The sequence below is a fragment of the Zonotrichia albicollis genome, chromosome 1 (assembly GCF_047830755.1).
Source record: "Zonotrichia albicollis isolate bZonAlb1 chromosome 1, bZonAlb1.hap1, whole genome shotgun sequence".
NCBI classification, from domain to species: Eukaryota; Metazoa; Chordata; class Aves; order Passeriformes; family Passerellidae; genus Zonotrichia; species Zonotrichia albicollis.
The window spans coordinates 88,721,228-88,733,547 of NC_133819.1; the positions used below are offsets into that span (position 1 = coordinate 88,721,228).

The 12,320-nt window shown below is 36.9% G+C and overlaps 1 protein-coding gene across 3 annotated transcripts in view; it reads right to left on the minus strand.

Moving 5' to 3' along the window:
- Positions 1-1,402: 1,402 nt before the first annotated feature.
- The window catches only part of TMEM245 (transmembrane protein 245), a 76,910-nt gene continuing 65,992 nt past the window's right edge, over positions 1,403-12,320 (minus strand). For all 3 annotated transcript variants that reach the window (XM_074546461.1, XM_014264311.3, XM_005482993.4), the window contains 3 exons: positions 11,559-11,733; positions 9,253-9,447; positions 1,403-8,230 (listed from right to left, as the gene is read on the minus strand). In XM_074546461.1, the coding sequence (XP_074402562.1) occupies positions 8,188-8,230; positions 9,253-9,447; positions 11,559-11,733 (413 nt within the window). In that variant the 3' untranslated portion in view covers positions 1,403-8,187. The remainder of the gene's footprint in view (positions 8,231-9,252; positions 9,448-11,558; positions 11,734-12,320) is intronic.

Sequence of the window (12,320 nt, forward strand, 5' to 3'; positions counted from 1 at the left end):
AAAAAGAAAGAACTACTTGCAATGATATGAAACATGAACTTCCTTGAGAAAAATAGTTTGCTCAGAGTAATTTCTGGTTTGGGAAAGTAGAAGAAAGCTATTAATTGTTTGATATAAAGCTATGCCAACTGATATGAACATCCTTCAGTCAGAAGTATGGAAGCTGGATTCTTCTTGCATTTGATATGATTATACTCTATAATTCAGTGGCAGCACAAAATTTTATACACAGCATGAGATACCATCTTGGTGCCTTTTTGAACGGCTTTCAGTTTTCTTGGTTATCATTCACCATGTGTTTGGATGTCAACTAGATGTATTTGAATGTCGAGGGTATATTTTTTCTCAAAATGGCAATTGCTTTTTTCTATGTGGTAAAGCCAAAAGACTGCAATCTTTTAAACTCTATCTCTGGTCAAACCCAAAAGCACATTTTTTGCTTATGTGCCTGATAACTCCTCCATATTCTTTACTCTCCCACTCCCAAAATGTTCATGAACTATATTGAACATGTAACTCCTGAACTATTGTGAAGAAATGGTTGAGACTGAGCAGATAGGCTGGTGCTACATCACTATGTATTTATCTGAGAAAGGTGTTTAACAGAACTCCTTATTTTCTTTAATAAAAACACCATTATGTGCACAATAAAATGACTAAAAAAAACCCATACAAGAGCTAAGGAGTTCTCACAGAGGTAGATGTGCTTCGGCTTGTCTGATTTCAGGTGCATTTGGTTTGGTTCTAACTTAAAAGGAATTCTGAGAACCTTGGAAAACTTGCCTCAATTAAAAAAAAAATCATAATTATGTTACTAGAGTCAATTGTTAAACCCCTCCTGCTGTATATGCATTAAACAAGTTTGCCCCCTTCAGAGAACCAAGGAGGTACCAGCTAATACTGACTCTCCTGTAGGAAATACTTCAAGGTGCTGCTCCCAGAACAGTGAGAGGGGTGGAAACTGCAACCATCAGCCATATCTCATTTTTAAAGGTGAGCAGTCATGCAGGGAGGATCATGCAGGATTTTAGAATGATCTAAAACTCCACTCAGGCACTAAACAACCATTTCCAGTTCAGAGAGCAGGCCATAATGGAAGCCACTTGAATGACTTACAGGTGCTGAATGGGAGCCTTTGTGGGCTCTGGATGTGTGGCTGTGGTGCTGCAGCAGTGCAGCAAGCTGCCAGGTGCCAGCTGAGCCACAGCTACCCTGGAGCCTGTGTCCTTCCCTTTCCCACAGAAAATGCAAGGAAAAGTGAAGTATGGCTTCTCTCAGTGACATCAGTTACACACAGGGGCTGCAAATCCAGCTTTGCCTCCAGCACACCTTTTATTTCACCACATTAACTGCTGCCTCTGGGGCTGATTCCAAAGAACCCATCGTTCAAATCAAACTCAGCTCTCTTTATGATAATGGCATTTTATTTCAAAATATATTAACCATTCTGTGCTTACAAAGGACTGCAAGTGTGAATACAATATCAAGTTAAAAGCTTCTTAAACCTGCTACAAAACCCATTTTTATTAGGATGAGGACTGGTGCACACAAAATTATTTAGTTTAAATACCTCTGCAGTCTACACAAGTAGTTCTCAACCTTAACTTACACATTTCATTGGGCCACAGATGGACACAGGGGTTATATTGTCAGCATTTTACATGCAAAACCAGGTACTCTATCAAACCCAATTACTGATCAGTTTTGAACACAGTTCCAGTCTGAAGATGTATCACACATACAGACAAAATTCGTGTCAACAGACAATAGAAGTTATTGCTCCAAATCCCCATGGGGCCTGGTAGGAACACACACTTTAGAACAACCTGGGCTCTGTAATGCAAAACATCTGCTGTTAGGTTTGAGTAGGATGTAGCCAGCCTTAGGATAGGATGTCAAAACATTCTTTGGATTTGGTTTGGTGACATTTCCCAAGGGGAAAAAAACTCCAACCCTCCCACATTTTTTAACCAAAACATCAAATGCTAGCTAGCATATATAAATATATATATATAGGTAAGAACCTAACTACTGATATAAAAAGTTGGTTTCCAACCATCCAACAATCACTAAAGCACAGAAAATTGGTGTTTAAAGGCAACAATCTGAACAAATTGAATGCTTGCTGAATACACACATGATGACAGATGACAAGCTGAAAACTCTGATCTACACAGACAGTAGGTTATGAACAACACAAAAGTAGTTTTTATTGATACTTGAGAAAGATTCTGGTTTAGGCTGAGACTGGCAGGAAGAGTAGTAAATACTGGGATTTTGTTTTTCCAACCTTATGGCCCAGATGCCAGTTCTTAAGCCTAATGAACTTTTGCAGCGTGGCTACTTTTTGGCTTTGTGATGTCTCTTACATTTAATCTACATGAATACCATGAAACATTTCTTTGACTTTAGGTTCTCATTGGATCACTGTCTATGACACTCTACTGGGTAAAAAATGAGGCTAGGAGAAGAAATCAACTTTTTGCTTTAAAAACATCATTCTAAAAATTCTTTATATATATATATATGCTAGAGCACTCACTCTGCTTTATCAGACTGCAGATTCACCCTGCTGCAAGCAAATCTGCCCTGCATCTCACTCAAACCTGGCTTTGGTGTCACCAAATAGTATTTATATTAAAAGCTTAACCTTCAATTCAATGCAACATGAATTATATTTGTCCAAGTCCATCCATATGCAGAGCAGATCAAGGATGCATTTATTTCCAACTAGCACTTCCTTCCTTCCTGAATTTGACATACTATTTCAATATGGACACTAAAAGCATGCCTCCAGTCCTGGAATCAATTCCCAAAGGTGGATGGAAGCAATACTCTCATGTACTAAACCATATTCCAAACAAGATACCAGAGGGGGTGTGGATGAGTTTAAGAGTCTGGGGAACTGAAGCTGTATTTCATTACCTAATTATTTTGGCAGTTTTTAGAGGATGTGTGCAAATACTTCCAGGAACAGCAACCTCTCAGCAATGCATTACTAGCAGCTTTTCTCTACTTTACATGAACTACAATAAAACAGTGGTAGTCACGCTACCAGGATTTGCTTGGCTCTTCCTCAATCTGTATCAAGTAAACATGAATTGTAGAAAATGTTGCTTGTTTTCATTATGTACAGGCACTATTTTGTTCTCAGGTATCTTAAAAAAATTAGGACAAAATTTCAGTTAAAGTCTGATTAGAACAGAGACTCTCAATATTTATATAACACTGCATATCAATATATACATTTGCAAACCCAGAATCCCTGAATATATTTATGACTTTTGGCATTGTTTGTTTCAAAACCCTAATTTTCCACATTGGTTTTTTTTTTTTTAACTTATTTCCAATTTTATCACTTAAAAACAATTTTGGAAAATTTTACCATAAAGCATTAAGGTACCTTAGTAAAATGACAGACAGACAGTACCAGGTCAAAGATCAAGTCTCCCTAATGTTTGTTAGAACAGAATATGTTTGTTAGAATAGAAATAATAAGGAAATTGTTGAGTTGGCTTCAGCAAAAAGTGTAAGAACTAAGAAGAAACCCTTTGAAATACAAATCAATACAGAGTTTATAAAGATGATGCATCCATGGATTTAAGAGATGTCAGCTGATACTCAATAAAGATTATCTGGCAAATCAATTTTCTCTTGCAAAATTGGAAACTTCAAGGTAAGCAACTGCATCTCTGGAAGAATGCTACCTCTACTATTAAACCTAATGAATGCTACCTCTAACCCCAGCACCCTTCAGCACCTTCAAAGGAAATCATAGCCACTTCCAGAGGTAGCATCCATTAAGGTGGCACCATCCACAGACTTTAATATAAACACAATATAAATTGTGTTTATATTATATTAAAGTCAATATAATATACACACAATGTTTGAATAAAGGCAGCTGTGGAAACACCCACTACCAATGATGCAAAGCTATGGAATCTCAGTAGAATAATGGCATTTTTCCATCCTCAGTGGATCAGGTCCACAGGAAAGGCTACACTGCAGTATTCCTAGTACTAGGGATCAGCAGCAGAGCAAACACAATTCAGCTGCTGCTTTTACTGGAGAACAATTTCATTCAGTTTTGTTTATTCAGGCTTTCTGAAAAACAATGTTGAACACTGCAGTATACACCTGTTTCAAAAGTTATGCCTATAGCCATAATGGAAAATACTGGAGACGGCATCTAACTTCCCCTGAACAATGCTTTTTTCTTATTTTAACTAAACAGATTATGGATTTCCTATTCCAATAATCTCTGACAAAATATACATGAAGTATATCCTCCTCCCCTGTGTTTTTAAGAGAAGCCCCACAGAGCTTGAAATCAGACAAGCAGAAGTGTACCTGCACATACACATGTGCACATATCTCTGCATAGAAAGAACATGTGGGTATCAACTCAGCTTCTGAAAAATGTGCATCATATGTATTATTATAATGTTAAACTGTTTCTTTTTAAGCAGCCTTTCAAAATAAGTTATTTCTGCTCCCAATTGGTCATGGCGCACCTGTGCTGAAAGCCACCACATTGTAGTAAGGCTGGCAAAATGAACGTGTGCCAGGTTCTTGCCCATTGCAGTCTGCTCCTTGATGGATCCAATTAAGCCGGTATGTACAGTGACCTGAAGCTAACATGACACAGTCAGCTGTGCCAGCTCTGCTACAGCAGTGCTCAGCCAAGGTACAGGAAGGAAAGGCTAACTCAGACTCGAGTGCCAGAAACAGCACCAGCCCTTTGGCACTACACTTGATTGCAATTCCCCAAGGAGAATGATAAAAACCACCACAGCTGAATTTCACAATACCTTAAGACCACATTGTCTTGCATTACTATGAGCATTCCCTTCTGAACTCTAAATTATTCAACACTAAATGTACTAAATACACTTACTAAGTACCTGCTCCTGGAATGACTGTTTACAGTAAAGCTAAAGAGCATCAACTTCTTGCCTCCAAGCAAGCAGAAAAGATGGCTCTTCTAAAAAAACCACACTGCAGAGAGTGGTGGGGCTTTTTTTATTGGTTGGGTGGTTGTTGTTGTGGGATCTTGGAGCAGGGAGTTGAGCTGGTTTTTTTGAAAGCTACAATACATGTACTAAAATCTTATCCCACCGAACTGCTGGTTGTTTTTGCAGATGAGGCAATACAACCATGAACTGGCACTTTTCAAAGACCAGATGTCAAAATGACCAGTTTGATTATTTTCAAGACTGATCTATACTAAACATTCCTACAAAGGCTGAGTCTGCTCAGAAAATAATATAGATTGCTAAATACTCAATGACAAGTTCTTCTATTTCTGCTGGTAATTAGACACTTGCTAAACACGAAACCCAAATAATCAAAGTATGCTCTTTCATAAGGTGGTATTTTGTGGTTTTGGGGATTTTTGTGGTTTTTTCCTAAACATGGTGAAAATCAGTGATTACTTCCTATTCCAAGAAGGTGTTATTGGAAGTTTTGTTCTTTATTTTTCTTTTCTTTTTGGTTGTATATGTTACTGCACCATTACTGAGCCATATAGTTGGTTCCTCAATCAAGTACAGCAGACAGCATGAGCTCCTGAAGCTACATTTACTGACTACATTTACTACATGCACTATGAATGGTTCTTCATGGCAAGTCTGAGCTGAATTTGGAACAGAAAGCATCAAAATGAAGCCTCATTTCAAAGAAGGACAAAGTAAACAACATTCCATCAGATGTGAATTCTCTGTATAAAAGGATTCCACGATGGAAAAGGAACATTTCAAAACAGCAATGTCTCTTCCCAGGTGATTTTACTCATTTGCATTACTGAAGTTAATGGAGTCTCAATCATAGTTTTAATTTTCACAGCAAAGACCCTTCTTTGATCAAAGGCAATTGGTTGAAGGGGAAGAAGAAAACTTAAAACCAAACAAAATAATGCATTTTAATGACTCTAAAATGACCAAGTCGAGTACCACAGGAGTATGAAAGATTGTCTCAGAAAATGGGATAGCAAATGTGGACAATAAACATGTCTTGACCAGTGAGCAAAGAGGTACTTTCAATGCTGCCTACAAGAACCTACAACAAGAACACAACAATTCAGTGCAAAACCATGAACTAAAAAAAGTAATACAATAAAGAAGTTGCCTAAATATCATGGTGGTCTCATTCCACCTGGTTAGAAAGTTGCAGGAGTATTTTAGTAAAGCCTGAGGTTTCCCCACATCCTCCACCCTAGCCACCAACAATTACAAAAATGTGTTTCACTTAAACTTTTTCATAAGCCACAAAACCAAGCAGATGAAACAGATACTTGATTCAACCAACACATTCTTCTTATTCACTTAATGATCTGTAGATCTTTCAGAATTTAAAATATTAAATGGTATGTTTCCATGTTTTGATAAACCTGAGTCGTCCTACTAAATTAAGCTCAAGTCTGTCCCTCAAACACATACCTGCAAGTGTGCACAAACAGCATACTTAACCCCTCTCATTTAAAACATACAATTTTATCAGTAAAATTGCAGCAGCTTATTTTGAAAATCTGAGGAGCAGAGTATTTGTGTCTTGTTAGGCAGCCTATTTATTGCAAACCTACAGCAGGACTTTCTTCTTTACTCAGTACCTGAGTGCTTTCCAATCACCTTCCATAGCAATGTATTTTTCAAAACAACGTAAAAATACATACAATATCATAGAAAGAACCTTCCAAATTTGTCAGCACTCCTAGAACTCATGTAAAACAAACATCTGCAAGCTGTTGGTGCACATATCTTAGATATCCTTATCCCTAGATAAGATCTCTTTGTTTCAAGCATTGAATTACTGTCAACAATAAATACAAGGCATGCCTATATTTTGTACAACTCATTATCAATCAAACTCTGAAATCAATTCGAGTTACTGGAAACTGAATGGTGGTTCTTTGGTTAAGCAAGTGCATCTGCTACTTTGTACTAGGGCCTCACTGGATTTGCGGAAAAGCTGTGCAAGTATGAAATATTTACCAAAACCCCACTTCTCATTTACAAAAAGGATCCATTTGTAAAGATCCATTGTGTCAAAATGCTTTGACAATCAATACAAAAGGCCTTAAATGTCACCAAAGCTGCATTTTAAGTAAAATTACATATTTAAGATCTTTGCTTATTAATAAGATGCACCTTAATATATTAAGATGTATCCTATATCTCAGCAAGATATGTGGTCAGCTGCTTTACAGGGTTAAAAAGCCCCAAATAAGCTAAACCAAAATCTATGTTCTCTCCCCTTTCTTTCTGGTACTAAAATTTGTTTAAAAAGTGAATGGAACTAGCCGCAGCATTTGAAAACCAACATTAAACAATCCCCATGAAACTCCTTCCAATTACTGGAAGGACATGTGACCATCCTACATTACTACTGTCTGAAAACACTTAAGGCCTTTGATTAAATTTACTTGACAAGATGACTCCACTGGGAGAGTGGATAAACAGCAAAATATTATCAGATTTTGCTGAAAATGGGGGTAAGACTTAAACTATTTAAACAAGTCTTCCTATGTCCGTAAGAGGAAAACTCACATTCAACAGTTTGCATTTCTATAAATATCAGGAAGATTTTTAAAATACCAGTCTCCAACAACATTAAATTTCAGTGCATGTAAGTGAATAATATTTAAGTGTTATTATGAGTTACAGATGATGGTTGAAGCTTATAAAGAAACACCTTGAGGAGAAGCAAACTATTACATTATACTTTCATTTCACAATGAGTGGTTTGCCCTTCTTTTGACACCAGATTGCCTAAAAATAAATATTTTGGAATTACAGCTTTCTTTAAAGCTACTACAGTTTAATAAGACAAATAATCCAATAAATAAAAGCCAAGTTAGTAATTTCAGGAGATAAGATAACGACTCCAGTGGATGTACCTGTCCTCTTAACTATTCTTTTGCTAAGACAGAAGGTCTTCAAAGTCTTCAACAAGGCAGCTGACTGTGTGTTGGTATGCAAAGCTATGGGAAGTAGACATTCTCTCTGAAGAGGCAAAGTGCACAATAATGTAAGGCCAGTGCTTTCTCCTAAAACCCAATCTATGCTTCCCTGTGAGCTGCCCCCAGGCACAGCTGGGAAGGGACAGAAGGCCATCCATGGCTGTTGTGAACCCAAGACAGAAGACAGCGGTTCCCTCATGTTGCAGGGGTACAGCCCAGCACCTCCCTCACTCTGCAGACATCTTCTCCTCAGGGCTCTCTCTAGGTGACCTGGGAGATGGGGGGAGGAGAACAAAAGCAAAAAGTAAGACACAAATCTGCCCAGTGATTCCAAAAAACTGTTTCTGATAAAATAAAAGAGAACTAAACACACATGAAGATTTTTTTGTGTGTACTTGGAAGCTCTATCTGTTTCATACATGGCAACTGGAATGTAACTTTTACAAGCCAGAGACTACAGACAGGTCCAATTAGCAGTTTTTCTCCTTAATTACACAGATGAAAGGAGACAGCACTATTCATGTGAATAAGGCAAAGAATTATTTCTGACAAGCAGAGAATCCTCTTCAAGTTACATGTATAATGAGCTAACCTACATAGCTTAACAAGACAGTAATAACATTAAAATAGCTACTGTTGTTAATATTGCCACAACGTGATTTACAATTCTAAGTAGTTATTCAATTATGAGTTTATTCCTAACTGTATTATTATTATTATTATTATCATCCCATTTCTAACTGTACAGTTTAGAGATAGATTTCTATATTCCATAAATCTGTAACTTCAATAATGACACTACTAAGGACAATACTTTTAACAGAAAAATGGCATATAATGATATCACATTTTTCAAAATCTAGGTAGATTTATATTTTGCATTATTGTACATTAGGACATAAAAAGGAAGTAATTTGGGGCAGGGCCCTTTTTAAGGGCAATGAACTCTTAGATATCCAGAAGAGTTTAATAATTATGTTCAATCATCTCCTAGCACAACAATAACATATAAATTACAGGACATAAAGGTATTATAAGCAAGTTTTCTAAATGAGCTTTCTGTAAGAGGCTGAGAGACATTAAACAAACACTTCCCATATACATGTTCCAGTGAGTTCCTTACTTAGCCATACTTTTTATTTCTAGAATATGGGACAGCTGAATCCTCTTCAAATACTACAATACTCACACACTACTATATAAAACCTAGGCACACATTCCCTACACCTATGAATAGGTACAGTGATGTGTGTGAAAACACAACTCATACAAGTAAGGCATTTCCAGCTCACCGGTAAATCTGCAAAGGCCACGCTGCCTGCGATGGAGTGGGCACAGAATTCGTTGGACTCACCAACATGGCACTATATATATTGGAAGCAACTACAAGTATACAAAGGAGAATTGGTCCTATGATGGCCCCTTCCAGTCCCAGGTAATATGCTCCACCAGCTACTGCAAGGCCTGTCAGGTAAGGGTGACCCCCTCTGCAACAAGAACAACAACATTAAATTAAGAAAAACAAACACACAGCATTATCAATTAAGAAATGTGAATTAGTACAGAAATTTTATGAAGCTTAGGAAACGACCCATCTAGGTATAGCTACCCATTTTTACACAATAAACTGCTGTCTGAATGACTGCACAAAGGTTCCAAGCTGCATTCTGTGCTGTATTCGCATGACAGATCAAACACTGTTGTAGCCTGGAATGCTGGTAAGATCCACAGTGGAATAGTTACTTTACAGACATCTGCTGAACAATGTCTGAAGGACTTAATGGCAAACACACTTCCATTTTGAGAGTGGAAAGATGGTTGGTTACACAGATTGTTCATGCTTTATGATCAAGAACAGTTGAAGTTTATTTTAACACAATTAGCAACAGGTAATATGAGGACCCCTGAGCAAAGCCATTCAGTTAGCTGATGACAGCAACTTGAAGTGCATCTTTTAAAGAACAGTTAGCATGCAGTTTTTAAAGAAATAGCCATGTCTTCTCATTTTGTTATAAAAAAGCCTCTCAGATTGAGTGTTTGCTATCATTAGCTTTTAATATTTTCAGACGACAAACAAAACCGGATTTTAATGAACATATTACTGGAAAGTTGGGGCCAGAAGAGCTTTTTGATAAGAGCTCTTATGGCAAACCATGCCATTTTTATCTTCTGTATCTTAGATTCACATTTTGCACCTGTGTTCAGCCGCAAAATGCGAATCCTACCAACAGCATTTACACAAAACCTGCTCATCATTCTTCATTCTTTATACCTAAAATAATGATGGCAATATGAAATTGTAGAAGAAAAACTACAGTTGAAACTTGGCACACCATTCCCAGGAAGTTCCTCTACATTCTGAGTGTAATACATAAAAAATGCCAGCTAGTCAATTCAGAGCTCCAGCAGCTCCTGAGGTTTATACTCAAACTCCCAAGTTTCAAGTCTTCACCTTCAACAAAACCATGTGCAAAACAAGGCCATGAAACATGACCTATTAGATCTGACACACCTCCATCATGTCTCATCCAGATCAAACTTAACCAACTGGCAGGACCAGACTGCTCTCCTGAGGAGACAAACGTGGCCTGAAGTTTTATGTTTCTCCAACAATAGACATTAATAATTTCCAAAGCTTTAAAAACTTCAATTTTTTCCCAGCATTTGCATCAGTTTAGACATTCTTTTGCCTAGTTTTCTAAATTAAACAACAGATCATCTAATGAAATAGGACTACAGTATAAAGGTAATCCATTTGGAAAACCCTGCATAACCTAATTATAGTTATTTCAAATAGCTATAATCTAATCTGCAAGACATCATGATGCTCACTGTTCAACTTATTGGGAAGAACACAATTTTCCTCCACTGTCAGAAAATCTATTTCTCTCCCATATATTTTCTGGACAGTAAACAGAGTTTGTATCCTCTACAGTCCAAAAAAAAATGTATTCTAGGAAGCAGAAGAATTATTGCCTATTTAAATAGCTACTAACCTTAAATTTATCAATGATTTATTGTTGGGAAAAAAATGTAATTTGATTATACTTCACTGTTAGGTTTAATTAATGCAAAATAACTAGAGGCACAGTCTATGAAAATTAGTATTAATATTTGGCATATTATCATTAGGTACTCTCTGTTCAGTGTAATTATATTTAGCAAACAAAAATACTAATTTCTAACAACACAGAAGTGAACCACTTTATTCTACATTAACTCTATTTTTTTTGTCTCTAAATAGCTCATGGTTTTATCTGCTCTGCAGCATTATCTGGCATTAGGAGATAAAAAGAAAATGCTACACACCTTTACTCAGTAATTAGATAAACAGAAAACATAAACTAATTCTAACAACCCAACTGAAACAGTTCATTTTGCTGATGTTGAGTTCAAGACCTCTGAAGTGTCAAAGCTCATAGAAAAGTGGCCTGGGAAAATGAAGGCACTTAGGCCAGTAAAATTGCTTACTATGAGGTTATTCCTGAGCTTGAAGATACTGTTTTGCATGCTTCAGAAAAATGAGTTTAATTAAAGGCATCAGTGATTGTCAATCATTTTTACAATGCTAATTTTAAAAAGTGTTCAATGTACTTACCCTGATATATCTGAATAAATTGCTGTATCTACAAAATAGGTTGGCAAGAGGTGAAAAACCAAGAGCAGAAGGGCTTTGCATCCCTGTCCTTGCACAAGCCACAAATCTAGGACTGCAGGGACTGCTGCCCAGTACGTCCCCAGAAATGGCACTGCTCCAAGGATTGCTGCTAATGCTAGAGCACACAGAAGCAGAAGTGAAAAAAAGATCACAAAAACATATTTCACAAATATATTTACAGTTACATTCTGACACTTTTGCCACACCAGTAAGTCCCCCTTCCATCAAGTGCTATAAATAAAGCATTGAAGAAGTGCCACATGAGGCTCTTGGTGTTTTATAGCTCAGGTTTAGGAACATTTCCCATACAGAAGAGCTTCAGCAACTGACAGTCATAAGGAGTTAAGAGGCATCAGTTTAGAAGAACTTGAAGTTATACCAATCATGTACATTTCTTACTGTGTAAAAAAGCAAATGAACCTAAGTCTAACTCTAACTTACTGTGTCTCCTGCAGGCATCCATAATAGTGAGAAAGCAGGAAAACATGAGATTTATGACATATATTTCTGTATGCAAACGTGTGCACACAGCTGCACACCCTTCTGCTTATAACAAAGACCTGCTGGTAATTTAAGCAATACAGATCTGCTGCCACCATAATTTAATGCACCTCCTGTATAATAAACATAATACAAAGCTCAACTAAGTGTTTGGTTTTTTTTTTTGGTATCATTAACCAGAAAGCAAAAACCTTTAAGATT